The sequence below is a fragment of the Erythrolamprus reginae genome, chromosome 2 (assembly GCF_031021105.1).
Source record: "Erythrolamprus reginae isolate rEryReg1 chromosome 2, rEryReg1.hap1, whole genome shotgun sequence".
In the NCBI taxonomy this organism is placed as follows: domain Eukaryota; kingdom Metazoa; phylum Chordata; class Lepidosauria; order Squamata; family Dipsadidae; genus Erythrolamprus; species Erythrolamprus reginae.
The window spans coordinates 101,063,274-101,091,228 of record NC_091951.1 but is presented as its reverse complement, the minus strand read 5'-3'; the positions used below and the strand labels follow the sequence as shown (position 1 = coordinate 101,091,228).

The following is a 27,955-nucleotide window of genomic DNA, read 5'->3' as shown; positions in this document are numbered from 1 at the left end:
AATTGATTGTCAATCAGTGTTGCTTCCTAAGTGGACGGTTTGATTTCACAGAAGTTTGATTTACAGTACTTGGAGTTATATTCAGTGAAGGGCTATCAAATTTTTTACTACCACACTGTTGGTGTGGCTTATGCAGGACGCCCTGCATTTTCTTTCAACATCTTTCAGTGCAAATTGGGTCCTCTGGGGTGGAGTTCCATTTTTGCTACCCCACTGTGTTCCCTGTGGATGCTGTCAAAGTCCCCAGTGAAGACGATGTCCTCAAAAGGGCTAAGAACAACCCAGCCGTGTGTGGGGTCACCCACGAAAGCGAATCCTAGAAAGTAGAACCTGGACACATTCTCTCTCTGGGTGGAGTGACATGGTGTAGAGCCATGCGCTCCTTTTTATCTGGGAACATAAGGAAATGGGGTATAATTACATATACATGTCAAAATGATACATCAACCATACAGCTTCAAACATATCTTTGAGTTCTTCCTTTCCCATAGATATCAAGAAACAATCTTCTTGGAACTTCCTAAAAACAGATGTTTATTCGCACCTAATTTCTCTGAAGGTTTCTTCTTTATCTGGCTTAATCTTTCTTACTTGCCCTGCTGTTTGTGTGCTCCAGGCAATGAAATTTCCCCCCTTTGATCCTATAATGTCCTGTCCAGAGTTGTGAAAGCTTTGTTTATAGTGAGATGTTTATTCTGAGCCCTGTTTGTTTCCCAGAAATGCAGATTAGTGTCCTGTCCTGGTTTTATAGAATCAGGGTCAGAGTATATATATATATTATGCTAGAAATCCAGATTTAATACAATCCTATCCTAACATAATTTGCTATACTGCAACAGTTCCCCACCCCCACCCCTCCGTTCAGGCAGCAGCCCACCCCTGGCTATATTGTGTTGTTTAAATGTACCCTTTATTTTTTTTGAGCAATGATTATAATTGAATAGAGTATCAGAAATACATGCGGACATCTTACACTCCTTTATTTCGCATAAAACCACGTGACACTAGAGATTCTCTGAGGATGAGCTGCGGCTCATAAATAAAACCGGAAGCTATGGGGGATGTTGCAAATGTGACCCATCGGTGCGGTCATAGACTTGCAACCTCGGAATCGTTGTACTGTTTGTTTGTTTACTTAGTTGTTTAGTCAATCAGTCAGTCAAGCATGTACCAGATACTGTAGTGGGCTCCTTTGGGTACGGTCAGGTATGCAGTACCAGTACCAAAACTTTGGTCAGGTATACAGTAAGGGATAGAAAAATTTAGATTTTTTTTTCTTTTTTCTCCTTCTGGGCATGTTTTTCCTATCACAGTAAATGAGGTTGAATGTATATAATTTTAGAAGAGGCGTGCATGTGTGTACATACACTTTCTATAGTAGATAATCAGGGGTGGGCTACTGCCCGGATGGGGGGAACGCAGTGTTGTAGCTAAAATGGAGCTCCACCCCAGAACACCCAATTTGCACTAAAAAATGTTGAAACAAAATGCATAAGCCACGCCCACAGTGTGGCAGTAAACATTTTGGTAGCCCATCACTGACCAGATAGTAGGCATTGGCATAAACATAAAACATTAGCAAGGTAGATACAGGTAAATTAGGCAATAGGACGTTAGGACAGGGACGGTAAGCACAACTTACCGTCCCTGTAAACTGCGGCGCGCTTATGCACGCAGCACGCCCCTCCAGACCTCTTAGGACTGAGGTAACGTCGATTGTAGCTTGGCTTTTTGTCTCGAATCTAAGCTAGCTTTGGTTCCACTTCTAACCTGCAGGGTTAAACAATGGGTTACACTTCCGAGGCGTCATTGACAACTCCACCTGCTGAAAGCTCTCCAGCTGGTTATCTGTCGAAACTTGTCCGCGTTTTGCAGGTAACGCTGCGCGCGCATGTGTATTCAATCAAGTTGACACGAATTAAAAACCACCAAAAGATGACTTCCGACGATTTCACAGAAAATGTACCACTAACGGATCGTGATTAAAAAGAAAAGGAGGGATCTCTTTTCTCTTTGGGCCACCGTTTCGCAAATTCAAGCCATAAGGTCCATTTTTACTCATAGAATTACAGTTAACGCTGAAGCGTGGCATTGCGCAACAGCAACGGGAGGGGGGGGTTGAAATAGAGCGCCAACCTCTATGGTGACGCGCGCGGGCAGAGCATAAACGGAAGCTTCGAATTGTCACGTCACATCCGTAAGAGTGACGCAGCTGCGGGTCAGAGGCGGCGGCAAAATGGCGGCACCGGACGAGCGGGAGTTGTCGGCGGAGCAAACGGAGAAGCTCCTTCAATTCCAGGTGCTGGCCGCGGGGCACGGCTGGTGGGCGGGCGGGCCTGGGTGAACAGGAGGAGGCCGGCGACTCCTGCTAGAGCTCCGTCTAGTTCGTCCCTCGGGGGTTTCTAGCGTGCAGGGAAAGGCGGGAGCCACTTGGCCATTCGCTGCTGCTGGCCGTGGGATGGCAGCGGGGCCATGTGCGGTATGGAATGGTGGTGCTTGGAAAAAGGGCAGTCCCCCCTCCCCCCGATTCTTAGGGGAGCTCGGTAAAGCTTTTGCCTCTGTGTGTGTGTTTGTTTGTTTGTTTGTGCGGTTTCTGCCGGAGGCTCTGCGTAAAACAAATGGCTCTTTCCCCCCAAGGGGGGACATTACGGGGATAAGGGGGTGGGGGAGAAATCTGTAATGTAAAGTATGGACTTGCTTGAAATCTATGTATTTATATGTTGCCTTCGAAATTCAGTAGTAGTAGCAATAATCACGGTAAGTTGATTAAAGACAACAGGAAATGAGTCAACTTTCCAATCCATTCCAGGCAACCCTAAATGATAAGTTGACATGGAGTCCATTATTATAAATATTTACTTTAGTTTGAATAAGCTGTAATGGATTCCTCCTACGTACAAATGTGTAGTGTTACTCCTATATTTGTCCATGTCCGAAGTATGGAATAGCCATTGTATTATAGTTCCACAAGCCAAGATCAAACGTAACAATATTCTGTCATCAAATAAAACAGTTGATACCTACATACTTCTTGTCCCAGACATGACTGATATTCCTGTTGATTTTGATAAAAATCCTGTTGATTTTAACAAAGTTGCAGTAAAATGGGCAGCCAGTAAATTTGATAAAGTAAAATAAATAAAAGGAGAAGTGACATAAGATTATAGGTAAATGAGGTGAACATGAATGGGTTTATGCTTTTCAAGGACCCAAATTGTTGGGGCAATATGCTTACTCTCTGTAAACTGCTTAGAGAGTTCACAGTGTAAAGCACTGTGAAGTGGTATGTATATAGTCAAATGCTAAATTTTCTGTCTTGTTCTAAGACACTGAGCTATAATGTACACAGAAATCATTGTAGTTCTTGAAAGAGTAAGTAAAAGCATAAGATGTTCATGTTTACTACACCATGAGCGTATTAGGGAGGATATCACCCAGGACAGTTTTGACAATTTGTAGAAAAGTTGGCAACTCTTACAATAAAACTAATAAATTCCAATAAAACTAGTTAGAATTCTTAATTACATTTCACACTTTACAGGTTAGAGTTGGAAGGGACCTTGTAGGTCATCTAGTCCAACCCCCCTCCCGATTCCCTCCCCCCCAAGCCTGAGTTCCTGCACTATTTTGGACAAATGGCAGTCCAATCTCCCTTTAATTGGTTTTAATTGATGGCATATATATATTAGATACATAAGCTAAAAAACCATTATTGCATTGTTATGTGCCTTACCATTTATGACTGTGTTATATTTAGCTTTTATAATAAATTTGGGAAAGCCAATTAAGTCTTCCGCTGCTGCCTTCAGTTTCTTTTGGCTTTTCACAGCAGTTTCCTACATGACTATAGTGAGAGCAGGGTTATTATTCCCCCTGCATATGCAACTTCTGTTGTATTATTCTTGGTTTTTAAAAGAGATGCAAGTATAACATGGAATATTTACAATTCTTGAAAGAAAAATAATATGACTATAAAAATAAACCCACTATTGTGAGGGGTTTGAATTGGGCTTGTGGGACATAGTGTTTATTCCAAGCCCTGCCATGTCAAGTCCTTGGGAATACTTCCACATTGATCCATAATGGAAGAAGAGAATTTCCTATTCCCTGTTATTCCATAATGCTACTGATTATATATAGATCCTGTTTCAACCTCAGCTGTTCCTTTTCCCCCTAACATTTTTAAATGTTCAGCCTATTGGATTATATATAATTTAAAAGCCCTTCATGGCACCGGACCAGATTACCTTAGGAACCGCCTTGTGCCGCACAAATCCCAGCGGCCAGTTAGGTCAGAGTGGGTCTTATTTTATTTATTTATTTATTACTTAGATTTGTATGCCGCCCCTCTCCGAAGACTCGGGGAGGCTCACAACACGTGGAAACAAATCATAAATAATCTGACAATTTAAAATATTTAAAGATTTAAGAAAGACCCCATATACTAACAGACATACACACAAGCATACCATATATAAATTAAACATGCCCAGGGGGAGATGTCTTCTCCGGGTCCCGTCAACGAAACAATGCCACTTGGCGGGACCCAGGAGAAGAGCCTTCTCTGTGGCGGCCCCGGCCCTCTGGAACCAACTCCCCCCAGAGATTAGAACTGCCCCTACCCTCCTTGCCTTTCGTAAGCTACTCAAAACCCACCTCTGCCGCCAGGCCTGGGGGAATTAAGACTTCTTCTCCCCCTAGGCTGATACAACTGTATGTATGGTATGTTTGTACGTATGCTGGTTTTATACATTAAGGGGTTTTAAGTTAGTTTTTAGTATTGGATTTTTACTGTATATTGTTCATGTATATTGTTCATGACTGTTGTTAGCCGCCCTGAGTTTTCGGAGAGGGGCGGCATATAAATCCAATAAATTGAATTGAATTGAATTGAATTTGTAACCAACCAGTAGTTATTCATTGTAATTAGTTTAATAGATCTGTTGCCTTAAAATTGATTTTGGACAATATGATGTCTGGTCTTTCATTATCAATTTCTATTCCACTTGAATGTTGAACAGAACAGAAATTAAGTTTTGCATAATTCTGTACATCAACATTTACCAGTTTGGTGTCAGTTGAAGTTACAGTTCTGAGAACACTAGCCAGTATTGCTTTGGTCCATATTTTTGGAAATAGCAGATACAGCACATCTGGATAATGCATGATTGAAGAAAGCTATTTTCTGATTTTCTGATACCCAGTTAGAAATTAGAGCATGGTAGCATCTTTTCAGACTAATATATTTTAATAATAAACATATTTTTTCTTGCTGGAACCAATCTGGGTCGGTCACTGGGACCAGTTCATAAACTTTCATGAACCATAGCTGTAGTTGTAGCTGAGCTGTAATTCACAAAAACATGCCTTTTATTAATGCATTTAATTTGAAAAGGAACTACCAAATGTATTGTGATTTTTGGCTATTGCGGATTAGCATATTCCCTCATATTTTAGTAAACCCAAGTTGCTTTTAGTTAAGTTGAAATTTTTGCTTCTCTAAGATAGATTTTACTCATAATCATTTACCATCATATCTGTCTGTAACTTAAATTGGGCTGTCAAAATCAATTATAATTTCTGTATTATAATTCTGTATATTTTCTGAGCTTCATATTTAGTATTTTCTGTAGAAAATAATTTACACTGTGCATACTGTTTTCCAAAAGGAAATGTTCTAAAAATAAAAGAATATTGAAGAATATTGTCAGCCACAAAGAGCAACACAGTCAATTGCTCTGGGTATTACTCTTATAGCTGTTTGCCAATAGGCAAAAGTTTAGGCTTACTAAAGCACACTCTGCATAACTATACTATCGAATAAAACTGGGGAAGGATTATTGGCTATGGAGATTCTCAATCATCCAGGTTCTGGTTGTCCCAAATGTGCTTTTTAAAAGGAACCAGACTCTCTTAGATTTTTTTTCCTTGAAAGTGCTTTTTTTTTAAAATGACACCACTTATCTGCTGTCTGCAACATGGTCTTCTCAGCAGTCCCAAGAAGAGTGCACAATCCATTGGCACTCTAATTCAGGTGGCCTTGAGAGTACAGATAAACCTTCAAGTGGCCTCAAGCAGACTCTTCAGAGAGCTAACCACCAACCTTCAGGTGACTGCAAATAATATAAATCCTTCCATTCCCCATTATTCAGTCAGAGCTGAAGACCTTTCTTGAATGGGAAGCGAGTCCATTTGCCTTTTTATTAAAAGCACCTTTGGGAGTTGTGAAGCTTTAGGGAGGATCCCTTCTGGGCTTCTTTCTGCAAACCAAGGACACAAGACTGATTTTCCTCTTAGCTCCTTGTGAGCGACCCTCCCTCCCTCCCTCCCTCTAGATTCAGTACCAGATTCCACCACAAATAGAAATCAAATAAATAAGTTTCAGCATAGTGACTTATTTAATTCTGTATCATCACACAAGACATGCACTATAGTTACATAAAATACAGGTATAAAAATCTAAAGGGTGTGAAGACTAATAGCAGACATCCCCCCCCCCCAATATATATATATATATGAAGACACAGTAGTAATAGTATTCAGGAAATAAAAATATATAGGATTCTGAAGGTATTGTTTTCAAGCCCACATCAAGTACAATTGAAATTTGGCTCTTTTATATCTTTAGTGGGGATGAAAGGGAACTAATAGCTGAAATAGGTACAGCAACTTCACAGTTGCGTAATCTGCTTTGTTCCTCATTACTATAAAAAAACTGGTGATAAGATCTAAAGGTGATCTGGAACAGCTCAAAACTGGGGATTGGTAGAAAATGCAGAACTAAATTAGAGCTTATGTTTGTATTTAGACAGGTTTCTTCTTAAATATTTTGCTAAAAAGAAATTACCGCAGCTGTTAAATTGGGGTGGGGAAGAAAAAGAAAAAAATGTAACCATTTTATTATGGATAATATTTATGATTATTTCTTCCAACCTGTGAGAGATGCCATCTTTCATCATATACCAACATGTCGAAGTGTCAAGAATCAAAATTGAATTGATACACTATAAATTGTAGAGTTTCTACAGTTGTAATAAGTCTTAACAAACTGATCATTTTACAGCACATGCCTGAGGGATAGTCTGATCCAATCGAACACTTTTAAAATGTGTTTGACTCTCTCTTAAAATTATAAAAAAAGTTAACTTTGGTTTGATATAATATGCTTGGATTTTAGTAAAAAATTAGTAAAAATTTTAGTGGCTTTAATAGACATAAAAAAATTCATCCTTTCTTCTTTTGGTGCTATACTTTTTGTTATCATCTTGTAGAAAATGTTATCTCATTGCAGAAAATGTCCTTATGGCATAGTAGTAATGCACTATATTACTATTTTCTTTCCTCATCTAATAAGAAAAATGGGATATATGAAAGTTGAAGTGCATACAAATAGCCTATTGCCACTCTTTTGGCATTTCTAGGATGTTCGTTTAAAATAATCCATAATTGGTATTGTATTTATAATATGAGTGAGTTAAACTAAGATTTGTTTCTCTGTTGTCTTGAGTAAAAACATATTTTCTAGGTTAGTGTTTTTACATTACATTTAGCAAAAAAGTTCAAAATGTATCTTTATGGAATATGTTTTACAGTAATACTTCTCATTGGACAAATAAATGCTCAATAAATCTGCCCTTCACCTAAAATAGATAATTGCAGGTAGTCATTGACTTGTAACAACTTGTTTAGTGACTGTTCAAAGTTACAATGGCCCCGGAAAAAATAATTTATGACTATTTTTTACTCTTATGATTGTTCTGGCATCCCCATGGCCATGTGATTTACATTCAGATGCTTGAGAACTGACTCACATTTATGAAGTTTGCAGTGTCCTGGGGTCATGTGATCTTCTTTTGTGGCATGCAAAGGTCAGTGAGGAAACCAGATTTACGGAACCACCAATTTAACAACTGCAGTGATTCACTCAACAAATATGGCAACGAAAGTCCTAAAATGGGGCAAAACTCACTTACGGATTTTCTCACTTAACAACATAAATTATGGGCTCAATTGTGGTCATAAGTTGAGGACTACCTATATTCTAAAGTTGAAGTACAGAGTATTGGATCATTCAGTAAAACCTATTATCATAGCCTAAAAAGCAGTTCCAGAATGAGTGATAATTGATGAAAACTCTTTAATTTGAACACATTCAATTGGGAAACTCTGTCTGTCCTAGACCAAGACAAGTCCAAAAATGATAGAGAATTCCTGGAAGCCGGGCACTTTTTCAAATCATCCATCAATAGATATAAAGACACAAAATCTATATACTGTGTAAAAGAGACCACGAACAAGCTAAAAAAGGAGACAAAAATATTTCTCTGCAACAATCTACACCCAATGAGTGTAGATTGACTAACAAATCAAAAAGTAAACAATACTCCAATCAAAGGACTGCCAAACTAGCCATCAGTAACAGCCCAACCCAAAAAACTATCTCCCACCAAGGCCACTCCACCAACACTAACAAGGCAAGCCATTATAATATAAATTTAGGGCAGACTCCATTCCCTACTAGAATTGATGATGTTATCTAGTTTGGGTAATGAAATGTTTACAACCAAGCTCAGAGTTCACCACAGACCCCTCCATTTATTATTTATTATTCATTAATTCCAAGAATTTCAGATAGGAAGATAGCTTTCATTTTAGTTATTTTATTTAAATGTAGAAGAGGAAGGAAAATCAGCTGATAGTACTACTGATTATTTTGAATGTTTTTTGACAGCTTGTGAGGAAAATATTGCATTATACAAATCTTTAATTCCTGGATTATAACACCGGGGAAAGTGTACTTTAATGATTGTCCTTCTTGCAACATCAAAGAGATTATATTTCCATATTTTCACAGGGTTGTGACATTATGAATGTTCAGGTCTTTCAAAATTACAGTATAGGGCACTTAAATGCTCCAGTTCACTGTAATGATAATTTTATCAGAGAAACTTTATTCAATTGTTTGTGACTCTTGCATTATGGTACAAAGTCAAGGGAAAGAATATTGGAAATTTGGTTTTAGCTAAAAAGTGCATGCTGCTAAAATCTGCCTCTTTGTGATGTTGAAACCGACATAAAAATGCTGATGTGTGATGTTGTTAGTTCTCTCACATAAGGTTACTATCCTCTCTCATCTAGTTTAATAAAGAAAGTTCTAACAGGCAGGCTACATGCAAAAGGGCAATAGAGCCTAGAAATGTACAGAAATATTGGATGCATTTGTCCAACCAAGTATATAATTTAGGAGGATGTTTATAGATTTTGTTTTAGCTTACCGTAATTAAAAACTTATTTCAGGGAGAGGGTTGTAAGATATCTTTAGTATTGAGAGAGTGAATTGAGATTCTTTGAAAACTTCATAAGCTAATGTTATGGCAAAATGCTGATTGGGTAATCCTTTGGTTTGCAGAGCTTCTACATATTCAACAAAAGTTAAGTTTGAAAAGATATATAAAACAAGACCAGGAATACCAGCTTAACAGGGTAACTGGAATGCCTGAGGCCTCCTTGAATTTTTTCAGTATGCTTGCATGCATTTTCTCAGTGCAGTATGTCACTGAGGATAGACCAGTTTATTCCTGGGGAAAATACCTAGTGATTTTCTTCTCTTAAGTAATTTTGTGTGTGTGTGTGATGGTTGTGGTAGTCATCAGGAATTTAGTTATTGCTTGTTGTGTTACAATAACTCAACTTTTATAGTTATGATTTAAGAAGTTTAATTTTTGCCTAGCATTTATGACCACCCAATTAGTACTTACAGAAGTAATAAGATAAAGCTTTATTTGTGTTTAATTCAACTCCTGGCAAATTCCTCTACATGTTTATGTGGTTTTCTCAGCAACAATATGATAGTTATTGGGCATTGCCTTCTAAGTTGTTTTTCAAATTCCTAGTCTACCCTATACAGGTGAAACTCGAAAAATTAGAATACAGTCATACCTCGTCTTACGAACCTAATTGGTTCCAGGGGGAGGTTCGTAAGACGAAAGGTTCGTAAGACGAAATATTGTTTCCCATAGGAAACAATGTAAAGTCAATTAATCCGTGCAACCAAAACAAAAAAAACCCACAAAAAAACCCGCTGCCGCCTGGCTGTCACCTTTTAAAACAGCCTGGGGGCTTCTCAGCGACCTCCCGAACACTGAACGCCAAACCCGAACTTCCGGGTTCGGCGTTCGGGAGGCCGCCGAGAAGCCCCCAGGCTGTTTTAAAAGGTGACAGCCGGGCGGCGGGGCGTCCCAGCAGCCTCCGAACGCCGAACTTTTGCCGAACTTCCGGGTTCGGGGTTCAGGAGGTTGCTGGGAAGCCCCCCAGCCCGCTGTCACCTTTTAAAACAGCCGCGCGGCTTCCCAGCAGCCTCCGAACGCTGAACGCGGAAGTTCGGCAAAAGTTCGGGGTTCGGGAGGTTGCTAGGAAGCTCCCCAGCCCGGCTGTGACCTTTTAAAACAGCCGCGCGGCTTCCCAGCTGTCTCCCGAAGCCGAATGCCAAACCCGAACTTCCGCATTCGGCATTCGGCGGCTGCTGGGAAGCCGCGCGGCTGTTTTAAAAGGTGACAGCCGGGCTGGGGGGCTTCCCAGCAACACCCCGAACCCGGACGTTCGGCAAAAGTTCGGGGTTCGGGGGGTTGCTGGGAAGCCCCCCAGCCCGGCTGTGACCTTTAAAACAGCCGCGCGGCTTCCCAGCAGCTTCCCGAAGCTGAACGCCAAACCCGAACTTCGGCGTTCGGAGGCTGCTGGGAAGCCCCCCAGCCCGGCTGTCACTTTTTAAAACAGCCGCGCGGCTTCCCAGCAACCTCCGAACGGTTCAGAAAAAATTTGCCTCTTCTTACGAACTTTTTTCGTGTTACGAACTCCAAACCCGAACTTCCGGGTTCGGCGTTCGGAGGCTGCTGGGAAGCCCCGCCGCCCGGCTGTGACCTTTTAAAACAGCCGGGGGGCTTCCCAGCAGCCTCCAAACGCTGAACCCGGAAGTTCGGGTTTGGGGTTCGTAACACGAAAAAAGTTCGTAAGAAGAGGCAAATTTTTTCTGAACCCCGGGTTCGTATCTCGAGTTGTTCGTAAGACGAGGGGTTCGTATCTTGAGGTACCACTGTATTGTGCAAAAGTTCATTTATTTCAGTAATGCAACTTAAAAGGTAAAACGTAATATGAGAGAAACTCATTACACGCAATGCAAGATAGTTGAAGCCATGATTTGCCATAATTGTGATGATTATGGTGTACATCTCTTGAAAACCCCGATCCACTATCTCAGAAAATTAGAATATTACATGCAATCAATAAAACAAGGATTATACATAAAACAATATTGGACCTCTGAAAAGTATAAGCATGCATATGTACTCAGTACATGGTTTGGGTCCCTTTTGCAGCAATTACTGCCTCAATGCATGGAAGCTATCAGCCTGTGGCACTGCTGAGGTGTTATAGAAGATCAGGATGCTTCAATAGCAGCCTTCAGCTCTTCTGCATTGTTTGGTTTCACGTCTCATCTTTCTCTTGGCAATGCCCTATAGATTCTCTATGGGGTTCAGGTCAGGCGCGTTTGCCGGCCAATCAAGCACAGTAATCTCATGGTCATTGAATCAGGTTTTGGTGCTTTTGGCAGTGTGGGTAGATGCCAAGTCCTGCTGGAAAATGAAGTAAGCATCCCCATAAAGCTCATTGGCGGCAGGAAGCATGAAATACTGCAAAATCTGGTAGACAGCTGTGTTGTAGCTATTGGAAAATTCTGTTAGTCCATCCAAGTATTAATGAGATATGAAAATCAATCAGTGTCAGACCAAAAGTGTGTCTAACTATTAGGAACCAGGCTGCAGAGCTGGAGGTGAGTGGCGTGAGTGAGTAAAGCTCCATTTGCATTTGTAGCCACTGCCTAGTGGTGGCATCACGTAGCTCCATCTCAGAGCATCAGGTACGATTCTCATAGGAATGCAAACCCTAGTGTAAATTGCACATGCAAGGAATCTGTACACTCCCCCGGATCCATGGAAAAATTGTCTTCCACAAAACTGGTCCCTGATATCTTTACCAACAGTACATCTGAGAATGGATGAATACTGTTAAATATAGAGGAGAGAAGAGTTTTGATTGCAAATTGATATGCCAAAAGGGGAATAGCGCATGATCTATTGAAATGATCACTGGTGCAAGAAGAATTACCATGAAGCATTTCATCAATTAGGCACACTATTTTCATGATGGGAGAGCTGGACTTTTTCCAAGTAATAGAAATCTTAAAAAAAAAAAAAGGTTTTCTCCAAGTATTTTTAAAGAATCATAGGATTTCTTAAAATAAAGCTAAGCATTAAAGATAAAGTTTGTTTAGAATCTAGCATTGCTTAATTATTGGGTGTGTTAGGGCTGATGTCTGAATTATTAAGAGAAGTGACTAAAAATAAATGTTAATTAGTTCAAGAAATATATCTTTTGTGACATTGGTTTTCCCACTTCCTTTGGCCTTAGGATTTGACTGGCATAGAGTCTATGGACCAATGTCGTCATACACTGGAGCAACACAACTGGAATATAGAGGTACTGTGCCATTTGGCTCTCCGTTCTTATTGTACTGATTATAGTCTTACATCTGTGAAAGACATTGATATGAGTTATTTCTTTAATGTATCTTATAATCAGATATGCTTAGTAATAAAACAAAGCTATTTCACATATTATAAATATATTAATAAGCATAACTACTCAACTTCCTTTATTTTGCATAATTCTGCTTTGATTCACTGCAGAATTCTTATAATTGAGGAAGAAGTATGGAATTCAGCAAAATATTGCAATTCTGGTCTACATCTAATTATTACAAATGTAATGTATTCACATATGATTATCTGTACAACTTTCAAATACATGTATACCTCATTTATAAGAACTAAAAAGTGGTATATTCTTTAATTGAAAACTGAGATATATAAGAAGTTAGATTTCTGAAATGTTCAAGTTCTAGAGCCCATAAGTGGTTAATGGACATGGTATAACACCCAGATTCAAACCTCACTCATCTCTGGAGCAGATGGCTTTGAACCACTTACTGTCTTTCAGTTTAATTCATTCAAAGATTATTTTCATGGCGATGAAACTGGGAAGATTTGAATGTATATCATCTTGATTGTTTCTAACTATTCCTTAGCATTTTAAATTGAAAGAACATTTTGTAAATTTAAACATTTTGTCTATTTAAACATTTTAATAATTATTTCAAACTGCAAGTTGTCAATAGATCTATGTCCATTAGGTCATTCCTTCTGTATTCAAAATAGTATAATAATTTCTGTAATAGGACCATAATACATTTGGGTCTCCGTCTGTAGGCAGCTGTTCAGGACCGATTAAATGAACAAGAGGGAGTCCCAAGTGTCTTCAACCCACCACCTTCTCGGCCCTTGCAGGTCAACACTGCGGATCACAGAATCTACAGCTATGTTGTTTCAAGGCCACAGCCAAGGGCAGGTTATTTTATCTGAATGTGCTTAAAAAGGGGAGAGTGGGGTTCTCTGTTGCTAATGTGAAAAGGACCAACAGAAGGAAAGTTCTTTCCTTTTGTGTTTTTTGTGTTATAGATTGTTCGTGTGCTGCATGCACTTTGCTTGAATCACTAGGAATCCCTTTGTATAGAAGAGATGGCTTGCGAGCCTCCCCAATGGGCACATTTCATTTTGTAACATTACTGTAAATAGTAAACACAGCAGTTATGTTTCCAGTAGGGCACTTATTTTTGCTGAATTAGTCCATAGAACAGGTACGTTAGAAGCTTCTGGGAGGCTTAACTTATTTATTTTGTGTAGCAACATATTTTACATCTACCCATCAAAATAGTGAAGCTGTCCTAGCAGAAAACCTACCCACATTTGTTATATGCTAATATATATATGGTATATTCATGAAGTGTTTTATTTTCTGTGTAGAATGAAAATGTCACATGAAGTAGCCACTGACCATTTTAAATAGCTATTTTTAATGTTCATTAATGCCCTAAAAGCTAATAAATGTCCTTGTTTCCATTTTTTTTTAAAAAAAAATTGCATTTGAAAATTCTAAAATTTGTGTCATTGTTATACTATAATACTTTCCACACTGGAGGAGAGAAAGTATAGAGGAGCATTAGTTATGATAGTTTGATGTTGTCTTTATGGTCTTAATGGCAGCAGTTTTCCTGATTCTGTTAATTTTTCACTAAAATAATGACTTAAAAATACATTAACCTGCGTGTATAAAAGGAATATACTGATAATTGCTTTCTTTTTTTTCAGGGTTTATTAGGTTGGGGTTACTATTTGATAATGCTTCCGTTCCGATTTACATATTACACATTACTTGATATATTTAGGTAAGTCCAGCTGAGTTAATATTTGTTTATATTAACCTTATAGTTTATCCTTAATTAATTTTTTTAAATTTTTGTTAATTAATTTAATCTGTCACATACATGGGTATACACACATGCACAAGCACACAAATAAATAAGATTGAGTTACAAATGGATAAGTGCCAGATTTCTAGTAAGCCACTCAGTAACTAAGATGCATTAGAAATTGTATAAAAGTGTGAAGGCTCATAAATTGTGTTTTGATTCAATAAGGCATTTCTTACCTTTTTATGCTGAAGTATAAAAATGTAATAGAAATATAATCAGTAATCAGTATTGATTGATTCCTAATGAATATTTGTGTTTTATAAACTTAAATCAAACTTTGTAGCTGATCATGTAGGGATTAGTTTAGATCACCAAAGACCTTAGTCAGTTCACATTTTCAGATTCTTAAATAAGTAGCAATCAAAATTTTTGATCCTGTTTTCTCTCAGGTTTGCTTTGCGTTTTATCCGTCCTGATCCTCGTAGTCGGGTCACTGACCCTGTAGGGGACATTGTTTCATTTATTCATATCTTTGAAGAAAAATATGGAAGAATACATCCTGTCTTCTATCAGGGAACATACAGCCAGGTTGGTGGAAATGTTGACTCAGATAAATGGAATTCTAATCCTGTTTTGTTATATCTCTTAGAAAGCCACTCTTAAGCTTTCCTTCGAAGCATAATTGCAATTCCTTCTCTTTTCAAAAAAAAATACTGGTAAAATTTAAACCTGTAATTTGAAATTCTGATAGTGTTATTTGTGATTAGACAATAGTTGCATTTTCGTTAAGGGTTCCTTTATAAAAATTAATTATGAAAAACTTAACAAAAATTAATGAAGATAGGGAGAAAGTGGTAAAGAACAAAAAAGTCTGTAAGGTATTTGCTGTCAGCAATAAATGTAAATCTCTGATTTAAAAAGTCAAATTTAGCCATCTCTGCATGTTCTGTGGTCATCACCATCCATTCCTTTGTTGTGGTTAGCACTGTATCTTCCCATTTTTGAACATACAATATTCTTCCTGCATTTCTCAAATATAAAAATAAAGTTTCATGATTTTTTTTCTAACTGTCCACTAATCCAAAAAGAAATCTCTCTTGTTTTAATTGTATATTACAGGTGGTTTCTCAACTTACAATCATTCATTTAACAACTGTTCAAAATTGGGAAAATGCTTACAAAAAATTATAACAAGTGATAACCATTTGCAACTTTCCCAAGTATTTTCCAACAAGCAAAGTCAATGTGGGAAGCTAGATTCACTTAATAGTCACATAATTTGTATAATGACCATGGCATAAAAGATTGTAAAATAAGGTGTGATCTGCTTAATGATTGCATCATTTAGTAATGAACAGTTTGATTCCGATTGTGGTTGTAAGCAAAGGACTATTTGTAGTCTTCTCATTGAGTTCATGTTTTTGAATTCAATTTTTTTATTTTTTATTTTTTGCTTTTTACACATCCACCAAACATGATAAGATATCCCTTCAAATTGTTTACATTTCCAGCTTGAATTCAAAATATCTTTATACATTTTGGTTTCACACAAGTGTTTTATTATTTAAAACTTTGAAGAGTAGAATATTATATAAATTTCAAAACTTTCAGCCACATATTTTCTCATTATTCCATTTGTATATCATAACCAAAATTTTAGCCCACTTTCTCATATTCTTTCACTTGCGCTTCTGTCTCAAATTTCAACCAAAGTTTATAGATGTTAGCAATGACAAGTTTATCGTTTGTACACAGTTCTGTTTCAAACTCACTTTTGCATTGGTCAGAAGCATAAAATTAGGGGAACTTGGTTTTTTGTTGTATTGTGTTTGTATTACATTGTTCCAAATATTCCAAGGTATCCAACACAGTTCTAACGTCATCTTTCAATTGTCTTTTAGATGGAAATCCACATTAATCCTCATGAATAAATTATTGCAAAGTACTGTATATACAGGTTATCCTCAACTTACAACAATTCATTTAGTGACCAAAGTTACAATGGCACTTTGTATTTATGACCAGATTTACGACTTACACACTTGCCTCTCTTCCCACAGTTGCTAAATGAATCACTGCAGTGGAAAGTTAGTAGCACAGTTGTTAAGTGAATCTGGGTTCCCCATTGACTTTGCTTGTCAGAGGGTTGGAAAAGATAGTCACATGACCTCGTGATACTGCATCGTAAATATGAGCCCATTGCCAGCATACCCATAGTCATGTGATCAAAATTTGGTTGCTTGGCAATTGACTCATGTTTATGATGGTATCTGGGTCCCAGGGTCTTTGATGACCTTTTGCAATTAACCTGTCAAGTAAAGTCAATAGGGAAGCCAGGTTTACATAACAACTGTGGGCTAAATTGTCATAGTAAAGGATTATCTGTATTCAGGTTTAAGACTATTTGTTCTAAAGCAACTCTGTACCATTTCTCTACTCCTACCCAAATGGCGTATTCCCATACTTCCCCTCTCCCATACCTCCCTTGCCTACACTCAGTTGCTTATGTCCCGGGCTTTTTGCCTGTTGCCCAACCATTTTTCCTAGGAAAAACATACTCAGATAGAAACATCCAAAATGTGGCCTTGTGTTTTTAGGCATAGATCATCTGTCTCTTCTGCAAACCAAACCTTTTTATACATCTTCTATAATCCCATTTTTTAAATCCTGTTTTTCAAGGCGCTGAATGATGCCAAGAGGGAGTTACGCTTCCTCCTCGTTTACCTGCATGGTGATGATCATCAAGATACTGATGAATTCTGTCGGTAGGTGTTACTAAGTCAACAAGTTATCTGCGTGTAAGTCACTTTCAGTCACGGTAACTATCAGCTTAATTTACCTTACAACCTTGTTATGTGGAAAAAAGAAAGGAGGAAGCACTATGAACAATGTTGTTTGCTCCTAAACAAAACTGGATATAAATGTATCAAATAAATCAATAATATGTTTTGTTATGTGGCTTCAAGTACGCTGTTTATTCTCCTCTTCTTGCAGCAGTACACTCTGTGCACCAGAAGTAATTTCCCTCATAAACACCAGGATGCTCTTCTGGGCATGTTCTACCAATAAACCGGAAGGATACAGAGGTATGTCTTCTTGTAACATATCTGGCCTTATTATTCAGAAGTAACAGTGAGTGTGTGTATTGGTGCTTTTGGCCTGGAATAGTCTTAGATGCTGTATTACATATATTTCCTGGGAAATAAATCCCATTAAATGTTGGTATGTTTTACATTTTTAAATAACTTTTAATGTTATTTAGAAACTTTAAATCTTCATTAGGAGACTAGGTAATTTGGAAAAAGGTATTCTTGGACTATGAAGAATTTACAACTGATGTGAATAAAAATAATTGAATGGAGTTCCATTGGCATTTCTGACAATAAAAGTATATAAATAATTGGTAGTTATAAAACTTTATATTATTACCAGAGATTTTTAATTAATCCACATACAATTTAGAACTAGGAATAATTAGCTTTTTTTTTAAAAAGGCTAGTAAGGATCTGCAAATCATGTTTCCAGGGAAGGGCAGTAAAATTTCATGTGTGGTTTTGTGTAAGCAGTAAAAATAAGATTTTTAGATATTTTTTTTTAACATATATGGTAGTCGGGTCAAGTATGCAGTAATTAACAAAGGAAATGTATTTTGGTGAAGTGTCAAATCAGAAAAGGGAGTTCCACGTTGAAGATAATTTGGAAGGAAGCTGAAAAAAAATTCCAATAATGCAGGAACTTCATGAATGTATGGAACAATCCCATTTGGAATTCACATTGAGCATATTGTTAAATCTAATTAGTATTGATAATAAATTTGTCCTTCTAAAAATGAAGTTGCATATTAATAATTATCCTGGATTATCAGATGATGCTATTATATTTAATAAATCAGGCTTTCTAAGCAAGAGCAAGATGTTATCCAAAATATTGGTTTTACAGCAACCTTTATTTAAGTCCGCCTTTGATGGATATTGGAATCCATAATATGGCAGGAATTTGTTATTGTTTCTGATTATTTGAAAATAAGTGTTAAGAGTCAGATATTAAATATCCATCTGCCATTATTATATGTTCTATCTTGCCTTGAATCTTTTGAGGAGATTCTACTCAGGATTTCACAGTTCATTGAAGTACAGATTGTTTGCTATGAGAAATCAGATCTCGGCATCTAAATTATGAAAATCTTACTTTTTGAGACCACTTTTCTGATATTCCATTGCTTGATATAAATTGTATTATTCTATTGTGCTTTTAGATTAGAACAAAGAAACAGTTCCATCCTAGAGTAGAAATAAATGTGGCAGCTTGAACAAGTTTTTTTTTTACAGTCCATTATGGAATAAAATTATAGGTCTATGAATAAGGAATATTTGAATAAAGATCACACCCCAATCTCTGTCATCCTGAATTACAAGATATTTATAACAGAAATAGGAAATGTTTTCCTCTGGAAACTGTCAGAGTGGCTATTAATAAGAATTGAGAGACAAAATAATGTAGTTCAATTTAAATGTTAAATGTTGCAAATAGTGATTCTGCTTTATTTTCTTCAGTGTCTCAGGCTTTGCGTGAGAACACCTACCCTTTTTTGGCAGTGATCATGCTGAAAGATCGTAAAATGACTGTGGTTGGAAGGTTAGAAGGACTTATCCAACCTGATGATCTCATTAACCAATTGACATTCATTATGGATTCCAATCAGACATACCTAGTGTCTGAGCGACTGGAAAGGTATTAACCAGAAAAGTAACACCATTTTGTTCCTTTGTTTTCCAGAATATTTTAATATTGAATAAAAAATGGAGTATGATGCCATGTTTCCCTGAAAATAAGACCCTGTCTTATATTTTTTTGAACCCTTAAATATGCACTTGGCCTTATTACCAATGTACTCAAAAGCCCAATTGGGCTTATTATCAAGGGATGTCCTATTTTGGGAGAAAGAGGGGTCTTTTGTTTCTAACAAATAATATACTGTATCTCATCAAAAACTCAATGCAGTTTACACGCATATTTCTTTTCATGTTACATCTTTTTTTAATTTAGTTTATTCTCAGTCACCGAAAATTGAAATTAACTAGATTCATAAATCATATTATGGCTTATGGTTGTTTTAATTATAGATTGCTTAATAAGATGCAGTTTGTTTGATTGATACAAACAACACATGAAGTAATAAATTATAATCTGATGGATTTGATTCGCTCAGCAGTGTAAGAAAACTGACAAATTATGTGAAGTGTTGTATGAACTCAGGCATTCTGATCTCTGAGGATCTGGTTCAGTGGGAAGCAGGAATATATTTAATGCCTCATAATATCAGAAATCTACTCTATTCAACTTTTATTTGTCTGCTTCATGACCAAATTAATAACTATGCACATAACTGATAGATTATATGCTATGACCAGACACACTGTTGGGAGGGGCGTTTGTCGGGAACAAGCGTTGAATCCATGCAGCCTGATATGCAGTTGCCAACGCCTGGGTTTTGCCGTGCTTTGCCTTGTGTGCCTTGTCCAGTTTGCCTGCCTTGCTGGAATTCTTGCCTTGGTTGCTGCCTTGCTAACTTTGGTGGACTACTCGCAGCCAGAGGCTGTTGGGAGTACATCTGAGAGCTTTGCTCCAAGACCTGCAGTAAACATGAGGACGTTTGGGGGAAAGTTGGAGCAATAAAGATGAGATAGAACTGTTCTCTGACGGTGTTGCTTCTGTGCCTCACCCAAGACATCAGAAGTGTGACAATGTTGCCTTCTGCTGTTGAAAAGTTACATTCCCCTTCTCAGACTTTTAATCTCTTCCTCAGCCTCAAAGGTAGGCTCCAGGGATCAGATCCAGTAGGACCTTAGAGTCGTTGGAACTACAATTAGTTTTAGACTAATCTAATTATAGTCTCAGCAATTGGTGCATTTCCATACGGATGAAATACATCTTCCATTGAAAAGAAGGAAAAAACACTTCTCCTCTTGATAAGTTCTTTATCTTTCATATATCTAGATTACAGGTTTGAAGTGTTCACCTATTTTTGGAATGCTTTTCATTTTTGATTGGAAAGAAAGTAGCTGTCACTTGGTGGGAAGTTCAATTTGAAAATTCTGCTATCTAAATGTGCATGGAGATTCCCAATCGTCCAGGTTATGCATTCCAAATGTGCTTGTTCCAAAAGGCAACTGGACTTTCTTTGTTATTTCTGTGAAAAGGTTTTTATACAAGAACCTTCTTCAGTTCCACCTGTGAAATGATGAAGCTTCTTGGACAAGAAGCAAAATGTTTTTAAAGAACCCAGAAAGTCCTGTTGTCTTTTGGAAAAAGTATCTTTGGGACATACCGTTGTGTAGGGCAGCCATATGTGTACTCAAGTTGTGATAGAAAAGTGGTCAACAATCCTAACTCTTCAATGCATTTGCTTATTTTAAAAAGTCAGAAATTGCTATTCTATAATTTCTAATTTAAAAAAAACCTTTTAATTTGTTAATTAGAACAAATTTTCCTTTCTATATTAGAGAAGAACGAAACCAAACTCAGGTCCTGAGGCAGCAACAGGATGAGGCATACCTGGCTTCGTTACGGGCAGATCAGGAGAAAGATCGTAAGAAAAAAGAAGAACGAGAGAAGAAGAAGAGAAAGGAGGAAGAGGTGCAACAGCAGAAGCTGGCAGAGGAGAGAAGGCGGCAGGTAAGAAGAGATATTGATTGTCTTAGAATAAATTATAGATTAGAGGATATAGCGTTTCTAGTTGATTAGTCTATATCAGTGATGGCGAACCTTTTCAGCACCAAGTGCCAAAAAGGGAGCGTGCGCTCGTCGGGGCTGCGACCCAGAAGAGGAGCTGCCCAGATGGCATGCACACGCTGGAAAATGAACTTCTGGTTACTGGCACCCATGTGCATGCGACAATCAGCTGGCCAGCACGCATGCTCACACCAGAAAACGGAAGACCAGCTCTTCCAGTTTCCGGCACTTTTGCACGCACAAAGGGCAGCTGATCGCCATGCATGCGTGAGCACCAGAAACCCGGAAGAGGAATGGGCAATGCCGCGTATGCCAGGTGATATGCTTCGCGTGCCACTTCGGGCTTGCATGCCATAGGTTCACCATTGCAGGCCTATATATTAGATGTGGTCTGTGTGCCCCTAGGAGTTCTCCAACTCCCTGTTCCAGGACACTAAATCAATATTTTTTTATCCGCCTGTTGAAGATGTTTGCAACATTGTCATTTCTACCTGATTCAATAAATATCTCCAAGTGTATCAATTTTAATTTTTAATCTGGCGAATGTGAATCATAAATATAACCCATATGAACAAAAGCTGTTTTGGAGTCCCCACCATATTTTGTGGGGGAGGTGGGGTGGGGTTCCTGAGCAAAAGGTTTAAGGAATACTGTACTAGGCCAAATAACAAGTGTCCTCACCAGTAGTGGGTTCTAAATCCACTACAGTTTGCAGATGCATGCACAGAAGCATCCAGGGCAGGTGGACGGAGCCTCCCGCCGCCGCTTCCGGTTTGCAGAACTGGGAGCAACCCTCCACTGGTTCTCGCACATCAAGACTCAACCTGCAAGATGGAAATGAGTTAGGAGTTAGATGTTTTAATTTGTATTTCATTCAGTTTTGAACTTTTTTTGTAATGAGAAAGTGTATAAAAGCTTCTAATATATAATAGATTAATTTATAAAGATTATATCACTACCTGTAGTCTGATGTGCTAAGGTGTCAAGTTCTGAAATATTTATATAAGGAATGGCTCAAATTGTTCAAATTTACTTTTCCCCAAGAAGTAAAGAATGTGCATAATTACATTTTCTTCTAGAAGTTTGCTAAACTCCTCTGTTCAACAGAACCTTTCAATGGAGTTTCAATGAATATATTTAAAAAAATTTACTGCAGATTTTAATGCCTGTCAAATTTAATTATTAAGGAGTTTGGCTATTATTGTTGTTAAATCTCTTGCTTGAAATGTTGCATTTCCACATTTGAATCCTCACCTTGTATCTAGAGCTGCAGTTTCCAAGCTATTCAAGACATGGTATTTTACTAATTAATAAATAGAATCGTTAGTGAGCTATCTTTGGTGCTTCACCATCTGGATGCACAGTTTAGGGACCTCTAGAGGTGCCACAGCAATATTGCTGAGATGCTGAGGAAACCATGAACCAAGAAAGCTTAGGGGCCCCTTGTCTAAAGGGATTGAGATTTGAGAGTCTGCTTAAGCCCCATGACTGTTGCTACGTTTTCCTGATACCTGTGTTTAGCTATGTTTTTTGAATTTCTGCTTGTTACTCGTCTCTCCAATTAACCCTCTAGACTTTGCAAGAGGAGAAGGAACGGAAATCTGAATGCCTTCCCCCTGAGCCACATCCTGATGATCCTGAAAGTGTGAAGATCATCTTCAAGATGCCCAATGACTCCAGGGTGGAAAGGAGGTTTCACTTTTCGCAATCTTTAACTGTAAGAAAAGGAGGGGGACAAATGATAACTTAGGAGTGATGAATGTTTTTATATGACTGGCCTTCAAAAATGTGCACTGTTAAGCTGCCCCCCCCCCAAGCAAGCTAAAACAGCAGTGTGGGGTTTAGTCAAAGGGTGAAGCAAAGCACAATGCTGCACTTACCATTTTTTGATTCTGATTGTTCAGTTCTCACCTGACCTAGAATTGTGCCAAATAAATTAGGCTATGAAGAGGCACTTATTAAGGACTTCAGTTTCCCACATGGACATCCAGTGTTTATTTTATTGTACTATTCAGGCTCCCAAGGAAGCGAATGGATTGGATATGGAATATCTTTTCTTTCCACCTCTGTGCTGTACTACCATTTCCAAATATTTCGAGGAATTTTCAGGGGATGGTTAGAAAGGATGAGGAATTGGGGCTGGGATATCGCTTCCCCTTTTCTCCACCAGTATTCGTTAGTGGAGTTTTGTTTACTGAAGCCTGGATCCGAGCCACTATCTTTTTTGTTGAAACCAAGGAATAATTTACAGATCATAAGAACGCTTTATTTAACAAAGGGTGTGATTTCTTGGAGGTCTCTACCAGTGTTCCCTCTAATTTTTTTTTGAGGGGGGGCGGAAAAGTATAGTGTCTGAGCGGCAGTCCCTTCGGGACTGGGCGGCACAGAAATAATAAACAAACAAACAAACAAACAAACAAACAAATAAATAAAAAACCCACCCTGTTTTGCCTCAGAGAATTTCAAAATAAAATACTGTACTGTGTGTCTATAACAGTGAATTCATAATAGGGCAACTCTATCAATATCAAAATGCCACTTAAATAGTTGAGCTAGTTTCAAACTAGATTTTGATTTTCTCTCTCTCTTCCTTACTCCCATTCTTTTTCTTTCTCTTTTCCTTCCTCTCTTTTTTCTATCTGTTTCTCTCTCTTCCTCTCTTCCTCTCTCTATCCTTCCCTCTCACTCTTTCCCTCTCAGCTTCTGGGCAGGTTTGGAAAACTCTGAGTTGATGATGATTTTTAAGTGAGCGATTGCTCACTGCTCAGCTTAGAGGGAACTATGGTCTCTACCTTGCCATTTAAAGCTTTCTACTCATTGCACGGTACCAGTCTTCAGTGGTATTGTTGTAAAGTGAGCATTTGTTCATTGTGATACTTCGCCAGAACAAATCCTTTTGACTGATATTTTGTATGATTTTCCCAGGTGATCCATGATTTCCTATTCTCTTTGAAAGAGAGTCCGGAAAAGTTCCAGATTGAGGCCAATTTCCCCCGCCGTGTCCTGCCCTGCCTTCCCACAGAGGAATGGCCTAACCCACCCACGCTGCAAGAAGCCGGACTCAGCCACACGGAAGTTCTCTTTGTGCAAGACCTCACGGACGATTGACATTTACCCAAAATACAGAGATGGAAAGAGAAATTCCTATTATAATACAATATTTTTTTTAAAGACTGCTGCATACAAATGAGGGATCAGAGACTACATGGCCTGGCCAGCCATGTCATGTGACTGCAACTGGCAGGCAAAACTGCACACTCGCACACACTCGGCCCCTTTGACCTTGAGAGGGCGGATGGGAGCAGCCACAATTGGCGTCCCGAGAGGGTCAGAAATGGCAGCCTTTGGTAAACGCTGCTTTTATTGGAAATAATTTACACCATCATTTTGACATTAGAAAATTTGACGTTTTGCTGCTTTTGACAGCTAAAGAAACGTACCTGTGAGCCAGGTTGAGATCTGCCCCCCCCCATCGGGGAGAGTCAGATAGAAGGTTATTTTCTTCCAGCTTCTCACTCTGTAAAAAATACCTTAAATATATCTTTTGCTTTGTAATGACCAAAGGAGAATGGGTTAACAATGATTTTTTTCCACTTAAATATGGAGCTGTTGATAACAGCAGAGGGTTTTTTTTTCTCCAGGGTTGTTAGCTGCATAGTGTAATAAACTCTGCCTCTAGTGTGCCTGTGCTAACACCTGTCAGTGTCTTACTGCCTCTTCAATACCCAGCCCAAATGTACCAGTCTGACATAATGCCTTGTCCCAACCATGTGCAGACCAACAACGGTAGTAGAGCATCCGTCTGGAACTGACACTCTTTTTGACTTTAACACAGCCTCACTCCATTTGGGATGAGCCTTTTTCTGTGCTAGTGTAAGACGTTTGCAATTTAATCCGATGACTCTGCAGTGGTGACTGAAAAATATAGAAAAACCAGCATTGAAGCATGGACTCATAATCTTTGCTGAGCCAGGTGAGTAGTAAGGTCATTTGTCAATGTTGATAGGTGCTACAGCGACCTAAAAGGCTGCAGGGATGATGAACATTGTGGTTGGTACCTCTGAATTTTATAGTACCAGTTCATGCAGACCGATCTTTTTATTATGGTTGTAGCCTCAAAGTTGGGTTTCCCAATAGAGGAATGGAGTTGGCTGGCAAATTTCTCCAAATTCTCTTCAAGTTGCCAACTTCTAAACAACACATGTAGTAACAGTAGGATTCAGAGAAAAAGGGCAATCAAAGAAATCAACTTTTGACTCTTATACAGATGAGTTCTTCTGAATCCAAGTGTGGAGTTGAGGGATTAAGTCAATTATGAATCCTAAGAGGTGGGAGATTAAGTCAATTCTATCTCACAATTTGGGCTCCTGTGATCAGAAAACCCTTTTCTCTTGATCTTTCAGCTAACTAATTGATTTGAGAATCCTTTTGGACTGTAGTTTTTTGTTTAAAGGTACAAATCTTGCTCGTAAAACCCACTAGGTTCTTGTATCTCTTCTTGAGAAAGCCCTTCTGTCTTCTTGCTTCTATGTTAACTTGCAAATAATATTGTTTCCTGTAAGGGTTAGCATGGAATCAGGCATGAACTCATGCAGTATTTTCATTTGCCATACTTGGCTTTCCCTCTATGTTTTGTTTGATTTGGACAGAAGCAGAAGTCCACTAATCGTCTATGTTTTACCAGCAATTAAAAAGGGAAAGCTGTTGAATAACTTGGAATTAAAAGGAAACCTATGAAGTAGGAACTTGCTCTCTGAATTGTGTATGCATATATGTAGTGAGTTTGGGTGACCTTAATGATGATATATATGCACATATACACATTTTCCTCCATATGCATTAAGGGATCTGATGATAGTCACAGACTAACTGGTGATTAACCTACTGCTCAAGATTGAAAGTGTAACATTCTCAGCTGGGGATTTTATGCTTCATGGGAATGTTGAGTATTTGGGTAGAACACCAGTGCAGTACAGCGTGGGTGAGCCATTTTATTTTATTCTATTTTTTAAAGGTTCCCTTCTTACCCCTGTGGATGATATGCATCTTCCTCAATCTCAGATCCTCTACCAGAGGCCTGGGAGTTTGGGGCCTCCGTACAGTATCTTAGCTGTTCACAGCACCGCACTATTCTAGACAGAGAAAGCTCTGATGATGATGATCCTGGAATCTGTTGGGAGCCACTCTCCCAGCTTAGGAGTCACGCCCTCAAGTGTTCCTGCCACCACTGACCACTTTGGCCTTTACTTTCCACATCCTCTCCACTTCCTCCTCTAGGCCCTGATATCTCTCTAGCTTTCTCATTTGCCTTGCCTGCTGTTGCTGTCCCCTACTTTTTTTTATTAAATAATTTTTCACAAAATAAAAAAGCAATACAAACCTTGGATAGAAGAGGGAAAAAAATAAGGAAAAGAAATCAGAAAAGAAATAAAAGCCCCCAAATGAAAAGAAAAAGGAATAATTTTCTGTCTTTTAAACAGCAATCATAGGTACGTTTATTTCCTCTCAGTGAGCCCTTTTCTATAAAGTCTAGTCCAGTGAGAGCGAACCTATGACACATACAGAAACATTTTGGATGACATGCCAACACCTATCCTTGAAAGCACATCCTATTTTTATCGAGGCTGTGTGAGAATGAGTTTTGGACCACACCTGATACACCTCATAGGGTATAGCCAACAAGTATGGGATGACTGTTCAGACATGGCATGGGTACCCCCAAAGTCAGTCAAGAGAAAATAACAGAACAGTGCAACAGAATAGACCACAATTTGCTGACCAGAACGACTTTGGGTGGGATTGGACATGAGAAGAGATGTATTGGGTGAGGACGAACACCCATTCTCCATAGTGGGTGGAATCAACATCCAAGTATGAGATGTACCAAAGCTGTTTTGTCTGTAGGGAGGGTTAAATCTGGTCAGTTGGTACCACGTCAGATCTGGGTGCACCAACGATCCCTGGCTTAGCAAAGACTCATTGGGATCCGCCAAGATGGATTAACACAAAGCGACATCAGCAGAGGTGGAAGGTGGAATAGTGATGTGTGCTCGCCCGTGTCTCTGAGTGCTAGTGGAGTCCAGCGCAATTATGCTACTGCACCTGTGCAGGTAGCAAAATCATGCGCGGAGACAGGTGCACCCGTGTTTCAGTGTGGTTTTTTGCCCCCTTCCCGTGCATGTGCACACAACAACCCCCACCCCATACCTGTGCTGCCTTGATGCACATGTGCACAGGCCTTACTGAAGCCTCCAGATTTCATATAGACCCGTTGGGCCATTTTTTGACATCCCCAGGCTTCAAGAGACTGCCATCTGGAAGGCCAAAAATCAGCTGGCCAGTGTGCATGTTGGAGCTGACATAGGGTACCGCCTTGCATGCCCTGAGACATGGCTCCATGTGCCATCATAGTCTTATATTATTTTAAGGGGGAAAGTGCAGTCTTTCTAGAAAGTATAAACGTTAGTAAACTGCGTCTTGTAATTACCACGTAATGTGCTGTATCTATTACAAATTTTATCTCCCAAACAAGCAGACATTTAGGAACCAAAAACCTATGAGTTCCCATTTGTATTTAAGGATAATGCTAATTTTAGGATATCCAAAACCCTACTGCAGGAATCTAGATGACCAATAGATAGCAGCAGAGCATTTTATTGTCACTTAGTGGTCGTCTGGATTTTGCAATTAGATCCAGTACTATTTGGTGATATTAAAGGATGTGGTTGTGAAAGATTTAATTGCTTTTCAAGCTCATATGTATATATTTGTAGAGGCTTTTGTGGGAGGCATATGAAATAACTACAGCTAACATTTTCTTGGAACGAAATGACTAATTTTTCTTTCAAAGCTATCCTT

General features: G+C 38.6%; 1 protein-coding gene across 1 annotated transcript; it reads left to right on the top strand.

The window, feature by feature from the left end:
• Window positions 1-2,140: 2,140 nt before the first annotated feature.
• On the top strand, window positions 2,141-24,790 carry FAF2 (Fas associated factor family member 2). Its single transcript, XM_070738963.1, has 11 exons — window positions 2,141-2,299; window positions 12,466-12,534; window positions 13,323-13,457; window positions 14,262-14,338; window positions 14,815-14,953; window positions 17,045-17,130; window positions 17,360-17,451; window positions 18,919-19,096; window positions 20,869-21,040; window positions 22,671-22,814; window positions 24,023-24,790. Exons 1-11 carry the CDS (start codon window positions 2,237-2,239, stop codon window positions 24,203-24,205), a joined length of 1,338 nt encoding a protein of 445 aa, XP_070595064.1. The 5' UTR covers window positions 2,141-2,236; the 3' UTR covers window positions 24,206-24,790.
• The last annotated feature ends 3,165 nt before the right edge of the window (window positions 24,791-27,955 follow it).

Bases quoted from the DNA above. Each gene is read 5' to 3' on its own strand.
- FAF2 (XM_070738963.1), top strand. From the start codon at position 2,237: ATGGCGGCACCGGACGAGCGGGAGTTGTCGGCGGAGCAAACGGAGAAG. The intron at 12,535-13,322 runs GTACTGTGCCAT...CTCCGTCTGTAG, and splicing joins AACACAACTGGAATATAGAG to GCAGCTGTTCAGGACCGATT. The intron at 14,339-14,814 runs GTAAGTCCAGCT...GTTTTCTCTCAG, and splicing joins ACATTACTTGATATATTTAG to GTTTGCTTTGCGTTTTATCC.